This window comes from Mustela putorius, unplaced genomic scaffold, assembly GCF_011764305.1.
Source record: "Mustela putorius furo isolate JIRA1106 unplaced genomic scaffold, ASM1176430v1.1 tig00000139_pilon_pilon_pilon, whole genome shotgun sequence".
Classification (NCBI taxonomy): Eukaryota; Metazoa; Chordata; class Mammalia; order Carnivora; family Mustelidae; genus Mustela; species Mustela putorius.
Window position 1 is genome coordinate 7,017,434 of NW_025421293.1, and position 25,354 is coordinate 7,042,787.

At 55.6% G+C, this 25,354-nt stretch overlaps 1 protein-coding gene across 7 annotated transcripts in view; it reads right to left on the bottom strand.

Moving 5' to 3' along the window:
* CUX1 (cut like homeobox 1) overlaps window positions 1-25,354 on the bottom strand; it is a 352,615-nt gene that overhangs the window by 30,045 nt on the left and 297,216 nt on the right. For 4 of the 7 annotated variants that reach the window (XM_045075004.1, XM_045075001.1, XM_045075000.1 and 1 more), the window contains 3 exons: window positions 11,496-11,798; window positions 7,876-8,064; window positions 1,946-2,210 (listed from right to left, as the gene is read on the bottom strand). The exons of the other annotated variants lie outside the window; for them this stretch is intronic. In XM_045075004.1, coding sequence (XP_044930939.1) covers window positions 1,946-2,210; window positions 7,876-8,064; window positions 11,496-11,798 — 757 coding nt within the window. The remainder of the gene's footprint in view (window positions 1-1,945; window positions 2,211-7,875; window positions 8,065-11,495; window positions 11,799-25,354) is intronic. 7 annotated transcript variants of the gene reach the window in all.

Here is a 25,354-nt window from a genome sequence, read left to right on the forward strand (position 1 = left end):
CTCTGTGTAGCAGGCAGCAACTTGACTTGGTCCTCTCGAGTTAGCACACTTGCACTAAAGTGTGCAGAAGGATCAAAGTACATATTCAAATGCACCTCTGTGTCTGGAAAGTGAAAATGGGGTTGCACGACACCTGGCAAAGGTGGAGAGGCCTCCGGGGAACTCTGCCCAGGTTCCCATTCATCCTCCTTCATTTCCCTTGTCTACTGTTCTTGAAGCTTCCTTCCCTGCAGAGGGAGCGCCACCGTCACCCCTGCTAGCCTTGCTCTGCCTCTGGTTTTAGCTCATCTGTGAATTTAGGATGAATAAGCTGGTCATGCTCAGCTCGTGTGCTTGCTTTGTCCTCACAGGAGGCAGCCCACACATGGGGAGGCCTGCGGGCGACAAGTGCTGCCATGACGGATAAATCTGCCTGGTTCCAGGGGGTCAGGCAGCAGGGCTGTTAGGCTCTCACGCTAAGCTACAAATGCGCACTTAGCTTTCATCAACAGTCAAGGTATTATTTTGGCTTCTGTCTAATATTTTAAAAACCCAGTTGGCTCAGCACCTGGGGGTGGGAGTGAGGTTGACAGGCCACTGGGGAAACCACAGCAGAGCCTAACAGATAAGGCAGGGGCCCGCTGTCTAGGGTGTGCTACTGGCCACTGCCTGTTTGAGGTGAGAAACTGAGAGGGCGCTACCTGCACTGGCTACGTGTGTGTACTGGTCGCCTGGGTAGAACCAGGAGCACCTGCCCCAGTTTTGTTGAGCCCTGGAGAAAAGGGACATTTTGATGACAACCAGCAACTGACGGTCACCTCCAGGGCATTCGGCGCTCACTCCCACCACGGCACTGGGAAGTCGAGGTTTCTGGCAGAGAAGTCTGGATTACAGCTATGGTCAACAAGGCTGTGTGTCCGTGGACTTTCATGAGCTCATCCCAACATTTTACCCTTGTCTGCTTTGTTCTGTGGGACAGCGCTAGGCACTTCTGCCTCGGTCCTTTACTTAACCCCTCGGAGTTTTAGGTTTTCCACCTATGAAGTGCAAGTAAAAATGTGTCCCTTAAAAGACTGTGAAAATCAAGTGGGACTGTGCTGATTAAAACATTTGGGGGGTGTCTGGGTGGCTCAGTGGGTTAAGCCGCTGCCTTCGGCTCAGGTAATGATCTCAGGGTCCTGGAATTGAGCCCTGCATTGGGCTCTCTGCTCAGTGGGGAGCCTGCTTCCTCTTCTCTCTCTGCCTACTTGTGATCTCTGTCAAATAAATAAATAAATCTTTAAAACACTTGGGCTCAGTGTCTGGAGATCTAGTAGATGCTCAATAAATCTTCATTAACTTAATTTATTTAATGACAAAACTACTCAGATTTATTTGGAAGATAATGCTGTACAAGACTCCCTGGGTTTCCACTAAGAAACCTCTGCTGCAGGGCGCCTGGGGGGCTCAGTTGCTTAAGCAATTGCCTTCGGCTCAGGTCATGATCCTGGAGTCCTGAGATTGAGTTCCAAATTGGGTTTCCTGCTCGGTGGGGAGGCTGCTTCTCCCTCTGACCTCACCCCTCTCATGCTCTCTCTCTCTCTCTCTCATATAAATAAATAAAATCTTAAAAAAAAAAAACAAAAAAAGGAAGAAACTTTTGCTATTGTGGAGCCACGGATGCCTACGTTCTTTCTGAGTGATGACTGTTTTTCTGGTCACAGCAGATGTGCGCGGTCTCTGACCACGTGATCCTACATCTTGGGAGTTAAAAACTCTAATGAAACTCTGAAAAGCCAACTAACCGACCAAATGCCAAGCTTTTAGGAACCCCCAGCCAGCCAGGGCCAAGTCCCCAGAGCGTCATCCCTATGCACCGTCCCCAGCCACTGTCTGCGGGACAGACAAGCCGCTTCCTGAGGGCGGACGGCGCGCTCTCCCGGAGCCCTGATTCCCTGGGCCCAGAGCGGCCTGAGCCGAACCGTACCTGTAATTGTGGAACCAGTTGATGACGGTGCTGGTTTTCAAGTTGAGCTGGGTGGCGAGTTCTTCGATGGTTTTTGGTGACGGGTATGGCTTTTGCTGATAAGCTCGTTTCAGAGCTTCTTTCTCCTCCGGAGCCAGCACCACTCGGGGTTTCTTCAGCTGGTGCTGGGGCTGGGGGCTGGCGCCCTGGCTGTAGTCAATGCCCGCGGAGGGGGGCTCGCAGGGCTGGCTGTCGCTGACTGAGCTGTGTCGCCGCTTCATGTACGCTGAGGGAGGAAGAGAAAGCGGACTGAGCTGCAGGCCCCACTGGGAGATCCGCCCAAGGACCCAGCCCCCCTCCAACAGTACCACGGTGCCCATCGGTTCACAATGACTTCTGTGTAGACCGTGCCAGCTGGCCGTTCTGCCCTGCCCTTCCAAAGAGCGTCTCAAAGCGCTTGGACTAGAACTGTTTGGAATCCCAACACACACTCATCAGGGACCTGCTCTGCTGTACTGCGAGGTCGCCGGCCATCCCTGCTTAACGGCTTAGTGGGGGATGCAGAGAAGTGTACAGGTGACCCCTGCAGAGCGTGCGAGGGGTCAAGGGAAGCTTCCCAGGAAAATCTTGAAGGCCAAGGACTGATTAACCAGAAAAAAATAGCCTTTTTGGAGGCTATTCCAAAAAGTGGGTCAAGCATGTGCAAAGACCCAGGGGCACGAGATGGCACAGTTCCAAAGTGTGTGTGCGCGCGTGCACAGGGGGTGTGGAGGGGGATGGAGGAGCTGGAGAGACAGGCAGAGTCTGAGTAGATGGGACGCTTGGACTTGACCTTAAATGCAGTGGGAAGAAATGAAAAGGTTTTAGTTCGGGGAATGGTATGAGCAGCTATACATGTTTTGGAAAGGCTGCTCTGGCCGCAGTTGGGAGGATGGGGCGGATGGGAGGGCTGGCAGGAAGACCCTCAGTTGGGAGGTAAGAATGATCAAAACTGGAACTGGGGAGGCGGTGGAGGAGTTGGAGAAAAGAGAGGGCGCGACGGTGGAAAGGGCCAGAGCTGACAGGACCGGCGGACAGACTCCTGATGGACCGAGGCGAGCGGAGGAGACCCCGGTCTCCGGCTGGGCAGCACGGAAGAAGGGAGAAGACGGAGATTCGTCTGGAAACAGTGAAACTGGAGGGGGTCTCTGAGTCGCCCGCAGGGAGATGTCCAGGAGGCAACGGGACAGGCAGGGATGCAGCTCAGAGGAACAGCCGGGCTAGGGAGAGGGATTCTCGGACCACCGGAACCGAAACCACGGTTGCCCTCTATGCCGTTGAGGAGAAAGACTGGGGCTGAGAATGGACACCCATGGGCAGAGGTCCGCCAGGAAGCAGCAGCCAGGAGGGAGACAGGAGGAGACAACGGTGGGGGAGAAGGGGTGAGTGAGGAGAGATGACTGATAGCCTCAGTGCTGCAGAGAGCCTGATGAGGACCCAGAGCGCGGCTTTAGCGGTTAGGACAGAACTGGGGGCTGCGGTGAACGGTGCAGTGTCGCTGTGGGAGCAGAAGCCGGGCGGCAGGAGGCGGAGTACTCCACGGGAGGTGAGAAGGTGATGGCAGGGAGCCTGAGCTAAGACGTTAAGATGCTCAAATGAGAAAGAACAGCGAGAGACAGGATGGCTTCTAGAAGGCAAGTGAGGGCTGAGGGCGGATTTAAAGATGAGAGCGAGCTGACAGTGTTTCCAAAGCTGAGGGGAGAGAGCTGGGGGTACAGGTCAGAGAGCGGATCCCTGCAGGTGCCGCGGAAGGCAGGGCGGGCGGGGGCGGCAGGTGCAGACAAGCTGACGGGGCAGGGTGGGGGGGGAGATGGGGTGGGAGAGCTGGTGGCCCGCGTTCTCCCGAAGGAGGGAGGCAGGAGCAGAGGTGACCTGAAGTGATGGGGACAGAGTCTTGAGAAGGGTGGAAGAAAGGGGTGGCTGGGGGAGGGGAGAAGAGCAGGGACCCTGCTGAGGCTGGGGCCCCCCCAAATCTAAGGCGGCACCAACCCATGTAGAGCTGGGGTGCCCCGGTCCCGGGAGCCAAGGAGGGCGGGTGGAGAGAGCCGGCAGGGCGCACTAACCCGAGGCTGGGATTTGCTGGGGGATGGGGAAGGGGAAGGTGGAGAGAGAGGAGTCCATCTCGGACGGCCAGAGCATCCTGGAATGATGGATCGTGGAGTCTGGGATGCTGGCGGAAGGAGCTAAGGGTACCAAAGGCCAAATGATGGGGCGAAGCATGGCGGGGGTGGAGATCGGGGGCCTGGAGGCCGAACGAGCCAGGGAAACATGGAAGACAGCAGAAAGTGGTCAGCGATTGGGGTGTCTGGGAAGGAGAGCAGTTGTGGGTGACGGCAAGACTCGGGGAGAAAAGCCCAAGGTTGAAGAGGTCAGAGAACTTGAGGCCCGAGACGGGGTGGGGTGGGTTTTAAAATCCCCTTGGATGGGGCAGGACACGGGTATGCGGGAACGCCGCAGTCTGGGGGCCACGGTCTTGAGAAAAAGTCTAGAGTGACAGAGAGTGGGGGCACTGGAAGCCCCGTGGCTGGAAGGGGCCGAGGCGGCGGGGGTCTGCCCTGGAGTGCAGGGGAGGGGGCTGGGCGCTTCAGGAAACGTGCACCTGCCCTGGAAGGGGCAGCAGGTGACAGCCCTGTAGGCCACCAGCTGGGAGGGAGCAGAGTAGTCCTCATGTCCCTGACATGGTCTTTTACCAGGAGAGGACTGGAGGGGGCTGCGGGCAAGGAAAGGGGACGCGCCTCCAGGTTCAAGCTCTCTGTTCTGTCTGTGCTGTCGGGCTTCCCCTGCCCCCTCTGTCCTGACGCACTGCCCCTTCCCAACTACGCTTCAAGTTCAAAGCCATGCAGACTTCTCCAACAAATGAGTCCTCCACAGTGAGCTTTCTAGTGGGTTAGCTAGAACATGGTTGGAAAATTCCTTACAACTTCTTAAGACGGATGCAAAGTGGGACGTAATATTATTTCCTTCAAGCGGCAGCAGGGAGGGGGGGGGAGGAGCGGCCGCAGCAGCAGCAGCCAACACCTGCCAAGCGACCCTCCCAGTTATGCCCCGGGAGAGGGACCTTGGCCGTCATGGTGTACAGAGGAGGAAACCGAAGCCTGGGAGTGAGATGACCTGCCTCGGGTCACACAGCTGGTACGTGACAGGCAGCCCTGACGTCTGGGTCACAGATGAATGTCACAGGAGACGACTGTGGATGGTCGGGGTTCATCTGCAGCCATAGGGGAGAGGAGCCCACGAGCTAGCCCAGGCGGTGCGCGCGTGCGGGCGTCCAGGGGCCGCGTGAACAGGCTGGTTCAAGGGCCATCTCGGCAAGGGACAGGAAGCAGAAGGTGGACCGCGGTGGAGACGAGATGTTCAGGGGAAGGAAGAAGGACGGAGAACAAGACGCGGGAGCGAACAGGAGAAGCAGCAAAGCTCTCGTTCGGGAAGAGCGGGAAGCAGAGAGCACGCCGGGTCACTCGGAGCGTAAGTTCTCCTCCAGTCTAGACCGGGAGCCACGACGGGCTTTCGTCTGTTTTAAAGGGGCCCAAGTTATTCTAAAAACTCATTTGCTGAGCGGTTCCGTGTGCTGGTGGTTATGCTCGGCATGTTCTTTCTGCTGCTCACGACCTAGAGAAGTCCGCACGACCGGCCTCGTTCTACAGAGGCAGAAACTCTGACCAGAGAGTGATGAACTAACTTGCTGTTTTAGGATTGTATCTAAGAACACAGTTGAGGAGTCAGTGGGGGGCACCTGGGTGGCTCAGTGCGTTAAAGCCTCTGCCTTTGGCTCAGGTCATGATCCCAGGGTCTTGGGATCGAGCCCCGCACTGGGCTCTCCAGGGAGCCTGCTTCCTTCCTCTCTGCCTACTTGTGATCTCTGTCTATCAAACAAATAAATAAAATCTTTAAAAAAAACAAAAAACATAAAAAACCAGTCAGTGGCCAGAATGAACCTGGGCTGGTGTGCCCAGTGGGTCGCCCCCATCGGGTGGATGACCAGTAAGAGGCGGAAATCATGGCAGTGCTACGCTCTGGTTCACCCACTGGTGTGTCTGGGGAAGGTTCCTCTAGTTAGCATCCCTGCTAGAGGGAGGGAGAAGACGATGGGTCCACAGCTGCTTTTAGGGACCTTGGGATTTGAGGAGGGGCTGGGCCCGGCTGAACAGTAACTCTTCTGTAACACAAGATGGCGCCCAGAGCCCATGCTGAAGGGTGCAGGACTAGGAAGCCCCCCGAGATCTACTTGTGGGGACAAGGGTTCTTCCCTAGTGGCCTTCGAGGAGAAACATACCAGGGGGTGATGGAACCAGGGCTGTCCCTCTCCTGATGCCTACAGTCACGGGGGTGGGGGGCTGCTCAGGGGGTGGCCTCGGAGGGCTGGCCACAGGAGGGGGCTCCCTGGCACCAGGAGCAGCCGCCACACCGAGCTCAAGGCGGCAGGCGTTGCTTTTTGACAGCGTGCGGGAAGCCTGAACGTTGCTTAGGTGGGCACTGAGAATCGTTGAAACTTGGTAATGGATGTACTGGGTTCATGATACTGTTCTGCCTTTTTGTTTCAAATTTCCCAAGGTAGAAAGTTAAAGAACTTTTAGGGGTGATGTGGCACCAGGTGCCTGTGGCCGCCCAAAGGGCTGTGGCCTGTGTCAGGGCCTCGGTTTACACACTGGAGGGCGGGCCTGAGCCTACCGGTCCCAGGGTGGCGGGCTCTGGGCACAAGGAAGCGCGACACCCATCCGAGAGCAGCGGCTCCGGAGCCGGCCAGCCCGTGACTCTGGAGTCCTGCTCCCGCCTGTTAGCATCAGTCAAGTCTCAGGACGCCAGGGCTGCAGCTTTCCTGAAGAACACGCCTACACTGGGCTGAGCAGGGCGGACTGCGTGAGGCCTTAGCACAGCCGCTGGCAAACAGGAGGCCCGACCCCACGGAGCTCTTGGAGGAGACATCAGCGACGCTCCCTTCCTCCAGGAGCTCTGGCCCTTGCCTTGGCTAGGTGACAACAGTGCCACCAGGCCGGCCGTGAACAGCAGACTCTCTTGGTGAACTCAGATGGTGTAAGCCTGGGCTCCGTGCCCAGCCCCCGGCTCAGTCACGAGAGCCCCAGCCACGTGGGGGTGGCGCCTCGTCTCCACAGCTAAGGGATTCCGATGTGGCCACTCCACGAGCTTACAGCGCTGTGCCCTCTGAGGGCAGGACGCACGAACGAGCAGCAGCGGGTGGGAGAGCAAACCGGGAGACGGAGCAGACATTACTTGGCACCACTGAGGTGCTCCCGCTGGGGGATTTCTGCTTTGGGGTCTCCAGGGCAAGAAGGCTGATGAGAACATTCGAGAGGGCTGCAGGTGTACACGGAGAGAAGAGCCGCACTTGGCCTTCAAGGGGGCTGAATCCCGCACGGCCCCACAGCCCATAAAGTAACAGCCACAGAGACCTGTTCTGGCGAGAATTCGCTCTTCTGTGCTCTAGGCTTGGTGACCTTAACAGAGGTACGCAGCTTCTCTGAACCTGAGTTTTCTCTGTCTACCAACACGTTTATGAATGATCTCACCAACAAGAGACGGTACGGAAGGCCCTGGCTCGTGGTTCGCCTGCACGAGACATACGACCCCACGCACCCTCCATCAGTGATGTGGAGCTCACCTTTTGGTGGCTTTAAAGAAGAAACAGGGTACAGTGATGGCCAGGGCGACCATGAGGAACCGTGCGGTGGCCCCTCCCTGACGCTAAAATGTATTTGGGTTCAGTCTGCTGGGGAGAAAGTCACAGATCTTTCCAGTCTTTGTAGGTACTCGTCAATTGATGATCGTTGAAAACCCCTTTCTGCCCTGCCTGACCACAGATCAGTGGCCCTCCCCAGCTCCGCGCACAGGCCTCACAAGGATCGGCGCATTCGCAGATAAGAAGGCAACTGGCCAGAGCGGGCGGTGGGGCTTACCTTTCTTTTCCATGCGCTTCATGTCCATCAGCTTCTCCACGTTGTTGGGGTCATTCAACCACAGCTGCATCCGGACAAAGGGCTCCCGTCCCTTCAGACTGAGCTTGTGCCAGGGCTTTGGGCGAGCGAGGAGGTCGGAGACGGAGCCTTGGGTGAGCCCTAAGATGGTCTCCCCAAACAAGCGCTGACCTGGGAACAGAACCGAGAGAGATGTCATGACGGAGATCCTAGCATCTGGAAGGACAGGTATGAGCTGAGGTTAAAGTCAGACACGGGGCCTGAAGCCCCAGAGTCTGGTCAGCTGGGTCCTGCCTTGGAGCAAGCACTTTCTAGAAAGCCTTTCTTCAAGGGCGCCAGGATGGCTCGTAGGTTAAGGGGGCGACTCTTGGTTTCGGCTTAGGTCGTGATCGGGAGGTCGTGGGATCGAGCCCTGCGTTGGGCTCTGCGCTCGGCGCGGAGTCTGCTTCAGACTCTCTCTCCTGCTTGCGCTTGCTCTCTCTCTAATAAATAAAATCTCTCTCTCTCTCTTTTTTATTAAGAAGCATCTCTTCAACCACACTTGTGACAAGCTCCATAGGTAACGAAGTCAGTATTCCTCGAGCATTCTGCGGGACACGATGATGTTTCTCTCAAAAAAGCCTCCAGGCTTCGGATGTACTGAGGCCTGGATAACACACCTGCAGCGCTTGTCAGAGGTGGTTAATCCCTCGCCGGAGCCCGGGAGGTTAAGTGGCGCATGGGGAGCCCGTTCTTACACAACCTCAAACCACAGGGCTGTCTGGCTCCTCTCGCGATTAGCGAGGTTATCCGGTCTTGCTGAGAAAACAGGCCACTTGACCCAAGGTCACAGCAGGAAAGAGCAGGAGAAAGAGCCCCTCAGCTCTGTTTTTCTGAAAAGCAGGCCATTTCCAATTCTAAAGTCCATTCCCGCAGTCTAAGCTGCCTCTGCTGCCTGGAGCTCAAAGGGGATCAAAACCCCTTCCTAGATGCCTTTTCTCTGAGGCCGTGGTGGGCAGCCTGCTCCCCGGGCTGATCAGAGGGAATTCTGCTCTGGAGAGCTGAGCAGCCCCAGGTCTGGCATGTTTGTCAGAGGCTTGAAAAGAAAATTTCTCTTCTCTGAGAGCCATTCAGCTGCAGGTTAAGAGGGGCCGGCACTTTTGAAGGCGCGAATGAGAATCAGGGACGGCCTGAGCGACTGGATGGCAGAACACAAATAATAGGACTTATTAGGTGGAAATGGAAACTGGGATCAGACAGGCCAGCGTTTGGGGCCACAGAGTGTAGGGAACGTGACCCCCGGGCCCAGAGCAGCTCTGCCCCTCCGCGGAAGGGTGACTGTGGGTGACAGGTCCATGCCCTCCGTCTGCGAGACAGAAACACCGCTGCGTGTGCTCACAGTGCAAGTGTGAGAAATGGCAGAGCTCCCCCTTGTAAAAAAAGCCGGGCTTCAAGCTGAAATTTACTGCACGGAAAGCTCTGGATTTGAGAATGGTTTTTTTTTGGCATCATTTTAATTTATAGATACGTTTACCGGTTTCATAAACCTGTGGTTCCCTACATTTTAAATTCTTAGTTTACACTATAAACATCCTAAGTCCTTACCAGGTTTCTGTTGTGGTTGTTTTATATAAAATTTTCTCATTCTCATCTGGCAAATGAATCCGGTCTCCTCCCAAGGAGGCTGCTGTGTTTAGCAAAGTCATAGATGTAATAAACAGCTCGTTTTCTGCGTGACCCACCTTGTTGGGCGGTGGGGGATCAAAACGAATATTCTTGGACATTTTTATTACTTCCAGAGGTATCAGAGCAGCAGCTCTCAGTCGTTTTTGGGTCATGGACCTACTTGAGAGCCCGAAGAAAGCTACCGGCCCTTTCCCGATGAAATGTGCACGCACACACACTCTGCTGCTGATTTCAAGTGACTGGCCCGGAAACCCCGCAAGATCTCACCTGGAGAGGCAAGAGGACACCTGGGCCTCCAGCCGCAGGATTCAGCTCTAACTTGGCTCCCTCTGCACCCTTTACTCCACTGAGAGACCCCAGCAGGGGAGGCGGCTGAGACCAGCTAGAGTGACTGCGAGACTGCTTCTCAGCTCCACACTGGTGCTGCGAAGGAGCTCTTGTGGAAGTGACTGCTCCGAGAGGAGGGCGGCCCCTCTCTCCGGTGTGGGCAGGTTCACCCCGGATTTGCGCTTCCCAGCCCTTGAAGATGGGAGCTCCACGGGCCAGTGGGGCTGTGATCTTGCAACTTCTCAGTGGCTCATTTATTTATTTTTAAAAAAGATTTTATTTACTGATTTGAGAGAGAGAGAGAGAGAAAGAGCGCACAGAGGCCAAGTGAGAGGAGAAGCAGACTCTCTGCTGAGCAGAGAGCCCGATGCGGGGCTCGATCCTGGGACCCTGAGACCGTGACCTGAGCTCAAGGCAGACCCTCAGCCGTCTGGGCCACCCAGGCGCCCCTTCTACATACGTGGTTTAGAAGTTTTCTTCAGCTGCTTGCCAGTGATTAGAAAAACGACATTTCCTGTGGGGCAGTGGGCGGCAATATTCTATCGGGCCCGCTTGTTTGGACACATGACAAGGCTGTAAGGGAGGGCTTGTCCTGTGTCCAGGAGACCCTGTGTGTTTCAATCATTGATGAACATGGGGGACATCGTGGCCATTTTTATTTCTTTGAAATCTTAATTTTTTTGAATTAACTTAATTACAAGCATTCTCAGCGGATGTTACTTTTTCTCTTGTTTTGTTTTGCGCATGCGGTGGGGTGGCACGCCGGCCACTGAGCCCCCGGGCTGTGCAGTCACCGCACAAGCTTCCCTGCGACTTCCTTCTTTTCCTATCCCCTGGGAAACGCAGACACGCAAGGCCCCTCTGCAAAATGCAGCTGCTCTTTGGGGTTGTCTTGACACGCACCGCACAGAACAGTGCCTCTTAAGTGACACCGACACTCGGGAAGTAAGGACAGAAGCGTTTGGGGCACTTGGAGCGCCTGGGTGGCTTAAGTCGGTGAAGCGTCTGACTCTTGATCCTAGCTCGGGTCTCGGTCTCAGGGTCGTGAGTTCAAGGCCCGCATTAAGTGACTGGGGAGTGGCTGTTTCCGTGCCCCGGGTGCCTGAGCCACGAGAATCCCATGTGGTTAATACTGCACCAGGGGAGCACAAGGGTTTATAATGACCAAACGCTCTGCTATTGCCACAGTCACAGCTAGTGTCTGTGTGCCACAGAGCCCCTCGGCTGGGGCAGGCACGCGGCGGATGGCCTGGGTCTGGGGTGCGGCCAGCTCAGTTCCACAGGGGCTCCCTACTGCCTCCCAGTGGAGGGCGTGGGGAAAGGGAGACCGCTGCACCAGGCAGGAGCTGGGGACCATAAGGGACCATAAGGGACCATAAGGGACCATAGGGGACTATCAGCCGCCGGGCGGGGTGCCACTCACAAGCCCAAGCCACCGCCCCACGGTCCCAGATTTGCAGGGGAGGCTCCGAGAGTAGCTGTTCCTAGAGGCAGCTATCAACGTTTAAGCCCGCTGGCAGGCTCAGCCCGGGTGCCCTCCACCCATCCGTCCAGAAACCCACAGGAAGCGACCCGCCGCCCCCGACCTGGCAGCCGGGGAGGGAACCTACCGAGATTGTTGTCCGTCAGCACCTCCTTGACCCTCTTGGTGATGCCGTAGGTGTCCAGCTCTGGAGACATGGCCACCAGCTCTTGGATGCTGAGGGCCGAGTGTCCGGAAAGAGGCAGCGGGGTGGCGGGCTGGGAGTCGGAGGCAGGTGGGTCGCTGGGCTCTGGTGGTTTGCCATCCTTACTAGCTTCGATGGGGGGACAGGGCTGTTGGACCAGCTCCGTCAGACTCTTCACGGACTCGCTGGAGCTCATCGGTGACTCGGGGGCGGGGCTGCAGCTGGCGGAGGTCTTTGGAGTGCTTTCTGTAATTAAAGCACACGACAGTCCGGGTCTGAGAAGAGGTGGCTTTCACGGCGCACGTCTGCTTTCCTGACCTAGGAGGTACTGGTCCAAAGCCCGCGCGGGCGGATGGCGTGGCAAGGTGTGGTGCTATGGCGGGGGGAACCTCTCACGTTCCGACAGAACAGAACGGACCGGCCACAGGAGCCTAGTCAGGGGGTTAAACAAAAGGTTTCTGTGGGCTCGGAGCAAGGGCGCTCTGCTGAGAACCTGCTGGCCTACGAACCGTGGGCTCTGGCAGTCACGATTCCTTCCCACAGGACCCCATCACTCCCGAAGTCTGACGAACCTTGGTGCAATCATAATCTGCCGGTTTATTTTGTTCGTAATTTCCAGAACAAAATGAATGGGTGGGTTCTTAAAGGACTGCCCACGGGGCGTGGCCACCATGGTGAGGAAGACCCTCCAAGAGGAGATGTAAGGCCTCGGTGGCTGGCCCCGGGGGGTGCCCAGGACCGAGTCCCGGGACTCCATGTGGGTTTCTGCTGTGACCCCGGGGGGAGGGCCCCCCAGCACCCAGCCTGGAGGGAACCGACCGAAGAGGAGCGCCCACTCTGTTCCCTGTCAAGCCCCAAGATGCGCTTTTGAAGGCCGAGCTCGGTTTATCCATGCCACCCACGCTGCCCCCACCACCGGGACAGATGGGACCAGAGTGGCTCCATGCTCTCCCTTCTTAAGAAGGGTCTCTGCCCCATCACAGGTGACCAGCGGGAACTGCCACCTGAGCTCTGCTGGGGAGCTTCTGGTTGGTCAGCATCACCCGTGAAACCCAGCATCCACTTTAGTTTTGGGATGTCTGGAATAAAGAAAGGCTTTGGCCATTTCCAAATAAATTACGAGAGAGAGATAGGCTGTGTCCGGGAGGAAAGCCCAGAATCATTTAGCACCACGGCCCTACCCATGAGGTAAAATCTGCCCATGGCTCGAGGTTTAGGATGGTCCCCCTGCCCCCCATCAAGCAGGGTACACCACACAGCGTCACGTGTGAGGGGCCAGGCCAGGTGTCGTCACATGGGTTCTCTGGCCCCAGACAGATGATACGTCTCAGAAAGCAGCCCGCTCGTGGAACACTGGCACACACGGGCATCCCCCCCCAAACACTCGCTACACGACGAGACAAAAATGTTAACGCTGAGTAATGACTGAGTTTCAAATAGCCACAGACATGCGGTGTCCTTTCCTGGACATATCACATCCAGGATAAAAGCCTACCCTAAATTCAAGAGTGTGGGAGATGTCTTCCGAATACAAGGGCTCTTTCGTATACACACCCAGGAGAGAAAATCCCAAATGAAACACCGCAATTCAACCGATAAACCCGTTTATTGTCCTAAGCAGGAACAGAGTTCCACTGTCTCATAAACCCGTGTCCTCAGCCTCGAAAATGTGGCTTAAAGAAAAAAAACAAAAACAAAAACAAAACCAGAACCTGGTGGTTTGCGAAAGATGTAAAAGAGATAGGCGTAAACAGCAGAAATGATCTGTACAAATCTTTAAGGCATTACGAATCCTACAAATCGGATTTCTCCTCTCCGCTCACCTCCAGGTCATCGCACAACTGGATATAAAACCCAGCAAATGTTATTTTTGTATCTGAAGCAGCAAAGAAATTGTACTGTAAATTTGCCCTGATTCACCCATGCGAGGGAGCGATTTGGCAGATCATCCATCTTGCTCACTGCGGACTGTCAAGGATGGCACGAATCCCCACATGATAAACAGATTCCTTCTCAGGTTTGTGTCCTGTAACCCACAGCAAGGTCAAAAGCATGGCTGCCTGGCGGCTAACAGACCGCACCGGGCCCCTGCCATGGTGCTTTCCCTGTTTCGTGCCGCGCCGGCCGAGACTGAGCTCCCGGCTCCCGGGCCGGTGGGACGTTTCTTCCTCCCACGCGTTCCCAGCAAGGGCTCGCGTGGGTTTTTGCCACTGAGAACCACTGAGAAGCCCTGAGAGAACCACACCGAGGTACTGGTTGCACATTCCTGGCGCCTCTCGGAGCTCCCAACCATGACTGCAGGCACAGCCAAAGCCCTTAAGATCGAAAACTCCACCGGGGACCTGAAATGTACCGGGCATGTGCTGCCGGGCTGGTGCGCCCCAGACTCCGCTCTGAGTCCGGGTCTAAACCGTAACAGACTCGAAGCAGAGCGTTCGTGCTGGGGGACGTTATTCAGAGACAGACACACATGGACACAGATGCCACTGTGTGCTCAGCTCACAGAAAGCAGGATCGGGCCCCGTGTTTGGACGGGCACGGACAGATGCAATAGCACACGGCCTGGTCGGGAGACGCCGCGAGTCCTTACGCGGAGAACATCTCGGTGGAAAGAGTCGTTCATTCATTCCTTTCCTTCCTTCCTCCCTCTCTCTTTCACTCTTCTTTCTTTCAAGATTTTTTTTTATTTATTTATGAAAGACAGACAGAGGGAGGCAGAAGATCAGCAGGCTTCTTGCTGGGAGTGGAGAGCCTGACGCAGGGCTCGATCCCAGAACCCTGGGATCATGACCTGAGCCGAAGGCAGATGCTTCACCGACTAAGCCACCCAGGCTGAGCCTGGAAAGAGTCATTTCTTTAGAAAACTGTTTCCAGTGAGCACCCAGCTCCAGCGAGCCTGGACCAGCAAATTCAATAACCAAAGCCACTTCCTGTGCGTAGGAAGGTCATGTGGTTGCACGTCCTTGACCATCACGACAGAACACAAGACGTCAATGGAAAAGAAGAAACATTCCTGTTTTTTTTTTACCCCAAATATCAGCAACTGGAGGCTTTTGTCTAAAGCAACAATTTCTGAAGGAATAAGGCTTTCTTCCACTCCATGTAATTCAAAGTCATTTTGAAAAGAAAAAATAGGAGGCGGCCTGGGCTTGGCTTTAAGATACGAACTCAGGGATGGGGCGACCTCTACCAGCCAGCTGGGTTCACATTAACGACATTCACAACTTCTTGGGACACCCTGGTTTCCCCACCTGGAAAATGCAGACAGCGTTGTAACAAGGAATAAACCCCCCATGTACCTGGTGCTGAGAAATGCAACTTGAATTTGATGGGTTTTGTTGTTGTTTCGTTCTTATAAAAAGCTATTAAACTGTATTGAAATTTTTTTTTTGTTGGGGCGCCTGGGTGGCTCAGTCAGTTAAGCGTCTACCTTCGGCTCAGGTCATGATCCTGCGGTCTTGGGATCCAGCCCCGCGTAGGGCTCCCTGCTCAGTGGAGCCTGCTTCTCCCTCTGCCTTCTCCCTCTGCTACTCACCCTGCTTGTGCTCTCTCTCTGACAGATACATAAAAATAAAATCTTTTCTTAAAAGAAATGTATTTGCTTAGAGGGTGCCTGGGTGGCTCAGTGGGTTAAGCATCTGCCTTTAGCTCAAGTCATGATCCTGGGGTCCTGGACTGAGTCCCATGTCAGGCTCCCTGCTCAGTGGGAATCTATTTCTCCCTCTCCCTCTGCCCCTTCCCACCGATGCACTCTCTCTCTCAAATAAAATAAATGTAAAAAATGTATTTGTTTATAGGAAGGTCCCCTACATTTAGGAAAATCTTGTGATTTACTGTGGTTTCTTCCACAGTTCCTGGCATGGGACAGATGAGATGACATTCTAGTAAAGGTAAGACCACAGGGACATAAAGCACATCTGTGACTGCTGGGGGCTGGGGGCCAGGGCTAGGCTACAAAGGGGCAGAAGGGAATTCTGGGGTGGGGGCGGCGGTGATCGAACTAGCTGCGTCTTGATTGCCAGAACTCACGGGACACTTCCAGGGGCGCAGAGGGAAGTTTGCTGTGTGTAAATTATACCTCAGCTCCAATTCATTCAGGACAAAGTGCCGGGAAAGAATGAAGAGATGTTTCTCGGTTCATTCTTTCACTCGTTCCATAATCTGCTGAGTCGGGCCACTGGCAGTATGGCGGTAGCCTGGCCAGAGGTGGCCCTGTCCCCTTTGGGGCTCACACCTACGGGGGAGATGGCCATTCAACACAAGTCCCTAAGGGGCAGTGAGGGTTCTGATGAGGGATGGGGGCCAGGGAGTGAGGAATGATGTGGCCTGAGGAGGAGAGAGGCCCCCGCCCAGAGAGGGACATTTCTAGCATGAACAGGAGTTAGCCGGGGGGTCGGGAGAGGCAGGAGTGTCAAGGAAGGAAGAAGGTAGCCAGCGCCGGTCCTCCGGTGGGCCGAGGCAGGAATGAAACGCAGGTAGCAAGGATACAGGGCAAAGAGAGACCCCCCAGGATGGGGCTGGGGCTTTGAATGGGCTAAAAAGTCTGCTTTAACTGCTGGGCACGGGCACTAGGGAGCCAGGTTTAGAAGACGGGCCTACCCCTCATCCCAGCAACGCTTCTCTTCTGGGGACGCCAAGTGGCCACTAGAGTGTGTATTGAGGCCTTTTCTGGAAGAGCAAAAGACCGGAAACCGTGTCCGTCACCAGCAGACCAGGTCTCCCAATCGCGGCGTGTTCCCGCAACGTACCGCGAGCTCTGAACCGTGGTGAGGCCGTCGAGGCCGGGACCATGTCTACCGGCGCCCGGAGCGTACTGGGGGAGGCCACGAAGCCAGGGACAGGATGACACAGAGCATCACGTTCCTATGTGCTGAGAGTCTGCACCTCCTCCATGTTTTGCGTGGCTACACGGCTATGCAGAGGTGAAGATTTAAAGTCATGCCCAGGAACGATAAACAGCCAAGTCCAGGAGAGAGAGCGGTCGCCTTCAAGGCGGACTGGGATGAGGGAGGGGGCTGAACTCCATCTCTGATGTTTTGTTTCTTTTACAAATACAGGACCGCACACTGACCCCACGTTCAGGGTAAAGCTGGGTGTTGGTATATGGATATTCGCACGTGTTTCGGAAATTTTAAATATTACAGACCTAACATTAAAAAAACAAAAAACCAAAAAACAATGCAGTTAAGTTCCTTGTTGCTTCAGGGAGAGAATGAACTTGCCGACAGCAAGGTAGCTGGGGCCAGGAAGCCCTGTGGTCCGGGGACAGTGGGTCACAGCCCGTAAGGGGGCACTACATACAGTGGGGAGATTTTATCTAGGTTTCAGACAGATGTAGGGGGTAGCTGCAACAGGCCTTAGTGGCCGGGTGGATGTGGGGAGAGGGCTGAGGAAGGGGGAGAAGCAGGGGCGCCTCCTGTGGGAGGGGCCTGGACATGTCCGAGTGCTATTGAGAAGGGGCTTGTGACAGCAGGAGCATCCTGGGGTGGGGTGGGGGAGACCATATTAAGGAGCCTTATTTTGGGGCACCTGGCTGGCTCAGTCGGTTAAGCATCTGACTCTTGATTTCAACCCAGGTCATGATCCTGGGGCCGTGGGATCGAGTCCCACGTTGGGCTCCACGGTCAGTGTGGAGTCTGCTTCTCCCTCTCTCTCTGCTCCTTCCCCAGCTTGTGCTTTCTCTCAAATAAATAAAAAATAAAATAAGAAAGCCTCATTTTATCCTCATTCGTAAGAGCAGCAACTACGTAGGTGAATGTCATTTCCTGTGCATTCCCTCGTGCCAGGCGCCGGGCTAAGGCTCTGGAGAACGACCGTCCGCCCGCGCTCCTTGTGGGGACCTCCCAGTGTGAGGCAGGTACACCCGTCTCCCTCCTTTGACAGACTCAAGATGTCCTGTCTGGTGACACAGCCAGGAACCGGTCAGATGTTCTGTATTCAAAACAGGCCACCCGTACGGCGGGGCCTGCACCTGCGTGTCCACTCACGGCCGCACGACGGGGCCGGCCTTCCACGACACGACTGCTCTACAGTCCAGATGTCAACATGCCTGAATCTCAAAAGCGGGACGGGCCGCACCCCAAGGCCAACCTACTCCTGGGATTAGGGGAGGGAACGCACTCGTACCCAGTGCACACGGGCCAGTGAACGGAGGCCGCGTTTAGACACTGCTGCATCCGATTCCCCTAACGGCCCCGCGGCGGGAATATAAACCCCGAACTCCAGGTGGGGAAACCGAGGCTCAGACGGGCAACGTGACTTGTCCAGGTCACGTGGCTAGAAAAGGCTCTGAACCGGACTGAGCAGGCCTTCCCCCCACCCTTTGTCTGGCCTGCCCGTCGTCCATTCATTCGCTCGCTCGCTCGCCTACTGAAATCCTGAAAAGGATCCTGAAAGCATCCTGAAAGCACCTACTGTGTCACGCAGTCTGCCGGGCACTGGGGACAGGAGAAAGCAGACCCCCATCTCGGTGAGAGAAATCAGACACCCATCTTGCCTCCGCGGCGCCCGCAGACAGCAAGGCCAGGCCAACTGAAAACGGGCAATTTGCATATTGGAAAAGCCCAGCCACACAGCTCGTCTATCCAACGTTGACAGCAATGGTAAGGTGTTCCATTAAGAAGCGATCCGTTGTGGATTAATTTTTTTTTTTTTTTGCAAAGCTTTGAATCTCGCACGGGAGTCGGGGCAGTGACTCGAGGCCTTCTGAAACGCACGAGGCATTCAGGGACTATAAAAGGATTATGAAAAATATTATATTCCAAAAACAGCAGGCAAACAACAGCTGCCTTAAGTTTTCAATAGCAGCCGGTGGAAAACACTCACCCGTGGTAATTTCCAGAGACCAATCCCCCTGTAGTTTATCCGATCCACGGTTGAAATTTCCATACCCGACCCTCTATCTGCAGTAATAATAACCCAAATTCCATTTAGTGTTCATTTGAGCAGTCAGGATAAAGTCATTTCTTATTATCTCCCTACTGTGTAAAAAACAGCTTGAAGGTAGGAAGTCAGCAAGCATTTTCACCAAAAAGTAATTATTGTAAGTGACATTTTTACTGCTGGCGTGCCATAAGGCGGACTGTGCATTCAGAAGGACAAGTTGCTGAAACAAAATGACAGGGTACTCTGTGACATTCTGACAAGAACCCAAACATTATTTAACTGGTGGCTGGTCTGATGCACCACTTTTCATTATGTCCATAGTTTAGGCTTTGAGCCCCTGCCAAGCCGGGAAATTCCAAGTGACTGTAAAGACAGACAAGTATGGGGAGAAGAGAGAGGGGAAGGAGAAGATGGGGGTGGGGCGCTGCCAAACAGGGCTGGGGACAGCACGGCCGGGGCCCGGCCCATGGGGATGGGAGCGAGGGGCGAAATCAAGGAGACGAGGAAAAGCGGCTGCGGGGGTAGAGCAGAGTGGAGGACCGGGCCGGGGGCGGGGGGCGGCAGGCTCGTGCGCTGTGGCTGCACGGTGGGGCCAGGGTGGACCAAAGGTCCTGGGGTGCCCCGTGCAGGCATCCTGGGTCCAGGGGGAGCCCTGGTGGCCTGGAAGGACCCTGTCCTGCCCGGGGTCTTCCCGGGAGACGGGGCTGACAGCTTTCGAAGGCCACCACGGTGTGGCCGGCAGTCTGCAACGCTTCCCAGTGGAGTTCAGATGTGGGTTCCGTGCCGCAGCCGCGGAATCCGAGCTGATGCGTCGGGATCTGCTTGCCTTCTTCGAAGAGACCCCCCAACCCTGTGCCTCTCCACCTCGAAGACGCACGGTGACGCTCGTTCGCCCTCCTGATTTCCGTCAGAAAGCGACCAGGCCTGCCCCACACGGTCCCACGAGAGCCCTTTACTGACTTCCCCAGTGCCAGACCCAGACCCAGACCCAGACCCAGCAGCGGTGGAGCCCAGCCGTGAGGATGAGCTCCTCCGTCCCGAACCCCGCCTCAGGGTCTGACAGCAGACACCTGCCGCCCCTTAGGACCACCGCCGACTTCTCCAGGCCAAGAAAAAATGTGGAGCTGTTTTGTTTCTGAGCCTGAACAGGGCTTCAAACAAAATACAAGGACCTTTAATACATGTCAGAGCCTTCTACACCCTTGGTTGTTTTCTACGGAGAAAGGAACAGAGAGGACCTAGTAGCACACAGACGTGTGTCCACACTACAGAACAGCCTCCTTCCCGAGGGCTGGGGCCTGCGTCTGACGCCATGGGGAAAGGCGGCCAGGGGCCTCACCAGGTCCCATTTCCAAGGGTCCCCGGCGGTCACCCGACCCGCAGGAAAGGACCATTCCCAAACAGGCGGTGGCATCGAGCATCAGTGCATATCATCCCCGCACCCAGGCCTCGCCTGCCCCCTCCTTGGGCTGGCAACACTGTCTCCGGGCCCCGAGCCAGCTCAGTTATTGCCTGAAGTCACCGGAAATCTCAGCAAACTGACCCAATTCCTTGTGGTTCCTGTTTTTCTTCCCCCGATGGCAGAAGGAGTAACCTGGGCAACGTTTGGGGCGGGGGGAGCTGGGGAGAGGCCCCAGAGGCTGGGTGGGACCTGCTGCTGTGTCAGGAAGGGAAAATGTCTCTATCGGTCCTAGTTTCTTCTGGAACACACCACCAGTGCTTCTCTCCCATACACACGGCCCCGGGCCAGCACAGAAGGCAGGCAGATGAGACTAGAGCTCTGGTGCACGGTAGGTACTGGGCTCTGTGTGTGTGTGTGTGAGCGAAACGTTTTTAAAAGCCTGTCCAAGGAAACTCGTCTAGTGACGTCAAAGCCAAAATACTTCACTTATTAACAAAGAGAAAAGCCCCCATAAAAGTAAGGTTGTTTTTTAACTTGACCCATGAATAGTGTACCTCCCCAAACTTGACCTCTAAGCACTTGGAGAAATGGCCTGTGTCTTTCATTCAGCGAGGCGGTCCTCTAAGTGCCGGCAGGGTGCTAGGAGACGGGGCGCGGTGGGGAGCCGGGCAGACTTCACGAAGCAAGTCATGGTCACCAAGACCCCGAGACAAGGGCAGGGCAGGGACGCTTGGGGGGTGTGTGGGGTGGGGGGCACCGTGACATGGAAGCTGAGGCTGGGTGAGCCGGGAGTGAGTGAGGAAAAAGATGGGGGCCGGGTCGCACACTGAGAAGGTGGGGCTCTGGGTGGGGAAGGGGCCGCAGCAGGGGAGGGCCCCAGCCGGCTGTGCCATCTGGAAGGAAGGCTCTGAGGCGTGCGCCAGGGTGGGCACCGCGGGAAGGGGAAGCAAAAGGATCGGAGAGACACTTAGGGAATAGAAACTGTCGGCATGCACACGAGCGTGTTCGGGAGGGTGCGTGAGGAGGAGAGAAGAATGGAGAGAGGCTGCCCGACTTGGGCTTAGACCACAGGAGTGGGGGCAGCGGTATGCTGTTCACCGAAGCGGGCAGTTCTGGGGAGACAAGGCTGAGTCCAAGGTTGGGTGGACTTCACCAGAGGGGGCGCTGAGCTCCCGGCTCTGGTGGTGGCAGTGGGCCCGCCGCCGTGGGACCAGGGAGGAGGCAGGACCGTCCTCGGCTGGGCACCTCAGCCCGGTGCATAGCACGGGGGGGGGGGCAAGAGATGGTTTTTCACTCTTTTCTCCCCCAACTGGGAAAGCGCGCGCGGTGGCGGTTGGGGAGCTGGGGAGACGTTCTCTGTAACCCTGGGGCTGACCCACGTGGCGCCTTCCTGTGGCGGTGGCCGAGTCGGGGTGGGCTTGGCAGACGATTCGGGGCATCTGTCTGCCCTCTCTCGGGGGGCCTCGTGTTTCTGGTGTGTGTTTTATAAGCTCTGAAGTCACTCTGCACATCAAAGGCAGAGTTTGGGAATTCGACGTTCATTGAACTCAGCTCAAAATTAAAAACGCTGCTCAAATTACCATTCATCTCTTGTCGTGAACTCGGCCTGGCAAAGTTACAGAAGCAGCACTGGGTCACACACTTGGCCCAGCTTCAGGAGCTCGGTGCTCACCCCGGTTTCCAGCTTTTCTACAGATCCATACTGATTTAGAAATAATGCTTTCAAATTACCTTCAATAACCTTATTACCGAAACAGCTGTGTGTATGAACACTTATCAATGCGTCCCTGTGCATTAAGAGAAAATGTATGTCATACAAACAGTCTAAATATATATTACCGAGATGGGAAAAAACAAACCCTCTAGTTAAATTGCTTTGCTGTAATCAAAGATTAATCACCGTGCGAGCGCGTGTGAGTGTGTGCGCCCGCACGCCCGTGTCCTCGCTCTTCCTCTAGGTTCCTTCCTGGCTTCGGGCAGACCTGCCCGGCCTTTTCCGAAGGCCAATGCTCCCCGGCGGACAGGTCACACTCGCTGTTCCGAGAGCAGAACTAATTTCCCCAGATTTGCAAGAGGCGGTTTTGAATGTGGTTTTATTCCTGAACCTTCCAGGCCTGCGGCTCAGAGACTCTCCTTTCCCCAGGAGCCGCGGGGGAACCACAGGCTTTGCGGGGTCCGTCTGTCTGGAGGTGCTAGCGTCCCCCACCAGGAGTGGCCCGTCCCCTCTCAACGACACCACCGGGCGGCCTGGCGTGCGGGTAATGATGTTTGGACTGTGACAGAATGTTCCTTAGAGAATCCGGGGCTGACGGCAGCCGCTGGACATGCCGGTGTGGGGGGGCTGCGACCCGGTTTTCCAGCAGGACAGTTTTCCAGCGGGTGGGGGGGCTGGCACGCCCCCTCCCTGGGGCACCGGGTCGTGTGGGGGCAGCGGATGGGGACTAGGCAAGCTATTAAGGTGCGTTATTTTACACCTCCTCCTGATCTCTCCACACTGCTTTACTTAATTTGTGATGAAATTGTTGAGAAAGGGTACTTAATGTAGGACAGTCAGTAAAAGTAATTTATCATCTCCCCGCTTCAGTGCTCACGTTATCAGCGAACTCATTTTCCGCATTCATCATGCAATCAGCCTATTATTTGCATATTAATCAGGCAGTGGACCATGAAAGAACTGTATCGCAGCCAAATGCGGCACTATCTCAGGAGAAACACTCCGTAATTATCATACATCAGTGTTATGATGTGGTAATTGATTATAACATCTTTCGGCTGCCCCTGGGGAGCCCCGCTGCTCACCCGGCTCCAGGCACTCTGGACAGACTGTCCTCCTCCTCCCCAAAACAGACGAAGCACGGCTCTTTGCTCTGCTCTATTATTTCGCTGGAGTATGGATTCTCTCTCCCGATCTCAGGAGCTATTTCAACCACGTGGAACCGAGCTGCCCGTGACGCACGGGGCCGAGCGGGTCTAGCCAGGAGGAAGGCACATCCCTCTGCACTCCACGCCCCCTCTGTCGCTCCCCCTTCCCAGCTTTTGGCTTCGGAGGTACTGCGAACAGCTTCCCAGAAAGTTTCCTTATCAGACAAAACGCTACAGCTCCGGTCCCTCCTTGTCGCAAAGTTGGTACAAAGGCAGTTTGGCTGCTTTATTTAGGTGCCAAATGACAGACTAATTTTGGTCCTCTTGTAAAGGACAAATCCAACATCTGCCAATTCAGACTCGGGCTATATTTAGGGACTCTACTTCCAAAGGGAAGAACAAAACACAAAATCAGGAGGAAGCCGGTGATGGAGGCTCCTGGCTGGCTCTTTAGCGGAGACGCCTTCCTCCTCTCGCGAGGGCCCCGAGTGTGGCCCAGGGGCCAGCGTGCATGGGGGGACCAGGGGCCTGGGGGCCCGGGGTCCCGGGCTGGCTCAGGGCCTCCGGCAGGGAGAGGGCACGACAGCCGAAAGGCAGGGCTGTCCCTTAGCACGGGAGAGGGCGCTGGGCCACCGTGTGTATTTCCCTTGGATGTAGACGGCAAGGTTTCAAAGCAGCGTGGACATGTCTCACGGGCCAGATGGATTACAAACGTTTCATTGCAAAACTTCACAGAGTTGGGTCCAACTCTGCCACTGACCCGTCACTGGGTTCTCTCCCCTTCTCCCGGCCGAAATATAAGGGATGCATCCCAGAATAACACAGGTCTCAGATTTTCTACTGTCTTCCTGTCTTGGATCTGCTTTTTTGTTATTTGTCCAAATGTGTAATTTGAACCGGTTTTGCTCCTTGGTTTGAAACGTGGCCTTCACTTCTCTCTGAGTGTGGCTCCAAGGACCTACGTGGTTCCAAGGACCCCCGTAGTGGGGGGACTACGCCCTCAGGGGCAAAGGGCAGCTCGCCTGGACCCCAGCTGGGCCGCTGGTCTCAGGACGGTCTTCCTGCCGTTTCCATCTTCCTGACTGGGGCCAAAGCACCTTTTATTTCTGGGCCTTGGTCTTCTCCGTCCATGAGACCGGGGAAATCACGTCCTCTTACTGCTGAGGGATTAAAGGTAGTAGTAGTGTGGCCGGCACACGGACACACAAATACGTGCGTTTCCTCATTTCACTCCTACCACATTTTTTAAACTACCTGAGCATGTCCAGCCGTTCAAGCGTTCTTCGGCCTTCGCGAGAACCAAACCACTGAAAGCCCAAGTCCTCGTTTGCCCCTGGGACCTACTTTTGCTTCTTGCACTGAAGGCCCAGTGTACGGTAAATTCTGTTTTCCAAAGGAAGTCTAACGGGGACCGAAGGCAGACACGTCCAGAGGCCCGTGACCAGGGCCTGCAGGGCTTTCTCCGAAAGGGGAGCTGGGGTGTGCCAGCACGGAGGGGGACGGTACTATCCCTCGCCTCTGCCAGTGGTCAACCCTTGTGTCCAGACAAGATGGCCTGGTTCCATGATGGTTCGCACCCCAGACGCCACGAGGGGTAACCCGCAGTCTTATTCTGGAAGCTCAGGATTTGGGATCGACTTTACACAACGGTGGCTGCACAGGCAGCTTCCAAACAAGGATGGCATTTCAGAGAAGCGGAGACTCTGGAGAGCGACGCGCAGTTATCCCTTCAGGGGACCCTCGGTGCCGGCTGCCACGCAGCGATGTTCGCGCGCAATGAGCTCCACCCAGGGAGTGAGCGGCTCGAATTTTTTCCCGTTTTGAAGGCAGAGGCCTGACATTTGGGATGTGCATGTGCACGACGCTGCAGCTCTCCCTGCACACCGCAGCGGCACAGGACGGTACTGGTTGTGGCGTCGGCAGAAATAAAGGCTCCGACAGCGCTTGCTCTGGGCCAGCCTGCTGTGGAGGCTTCTGTGCACAAAGTCATTTAAACCTCCCAACAGCATAGCGGACAGGTACTGTCTTCTCCCCCTTACAGACGGCACTGAGACTCAGTGAGAGTCACTTGCCCAAGGCCACACAATCGCTCGCTGGCAGCGGCTGGACGAGCCCGTGGCAGTCCGCGGAGCCGGCCTCATTGCGCTGCTCATTGGTGCTCAAGGCTGCTGCTCTCTGTGGGAGAGTTTCTTAGGTTTTGCTGTTAAAAGTAGTATTTTATTTTATATTTTATTTTATTTTCTAGATTTTATTAGCGAGAGCGTGTGCCTGCCAGTGGTGGGGAGGGGCAGAGGCAGAGAGAGAAGCAGGTGCCCCGCCCAGCAGAGAGCCCGATGTGGGGCTCGATCCCAGGACCCTGCGATCATGGCCTGAGCTGAAGGCAGTCGCTTTAACCGACGGAACTGCCCAGAGGATGTTAAAGGTAATTTGCATCTCTCTCACTCGTGACTGGTTAAGTGAAATACGGTATATATCCAGACACGGGACTCCCTACGGCTGTAAAAACAGGACGTGTACTCTGTGTACTGGCCTGGGAAGCGTCTGCGGTGTATTGCTAGTTGAGAAGAGAAGGCACAGCCCTTTGAGGCCTGCGGGCTCCCTTCTCTGCGGAACAGTATCCAGCACCGGCTACGGGGAACTGGGAGCAGAATCG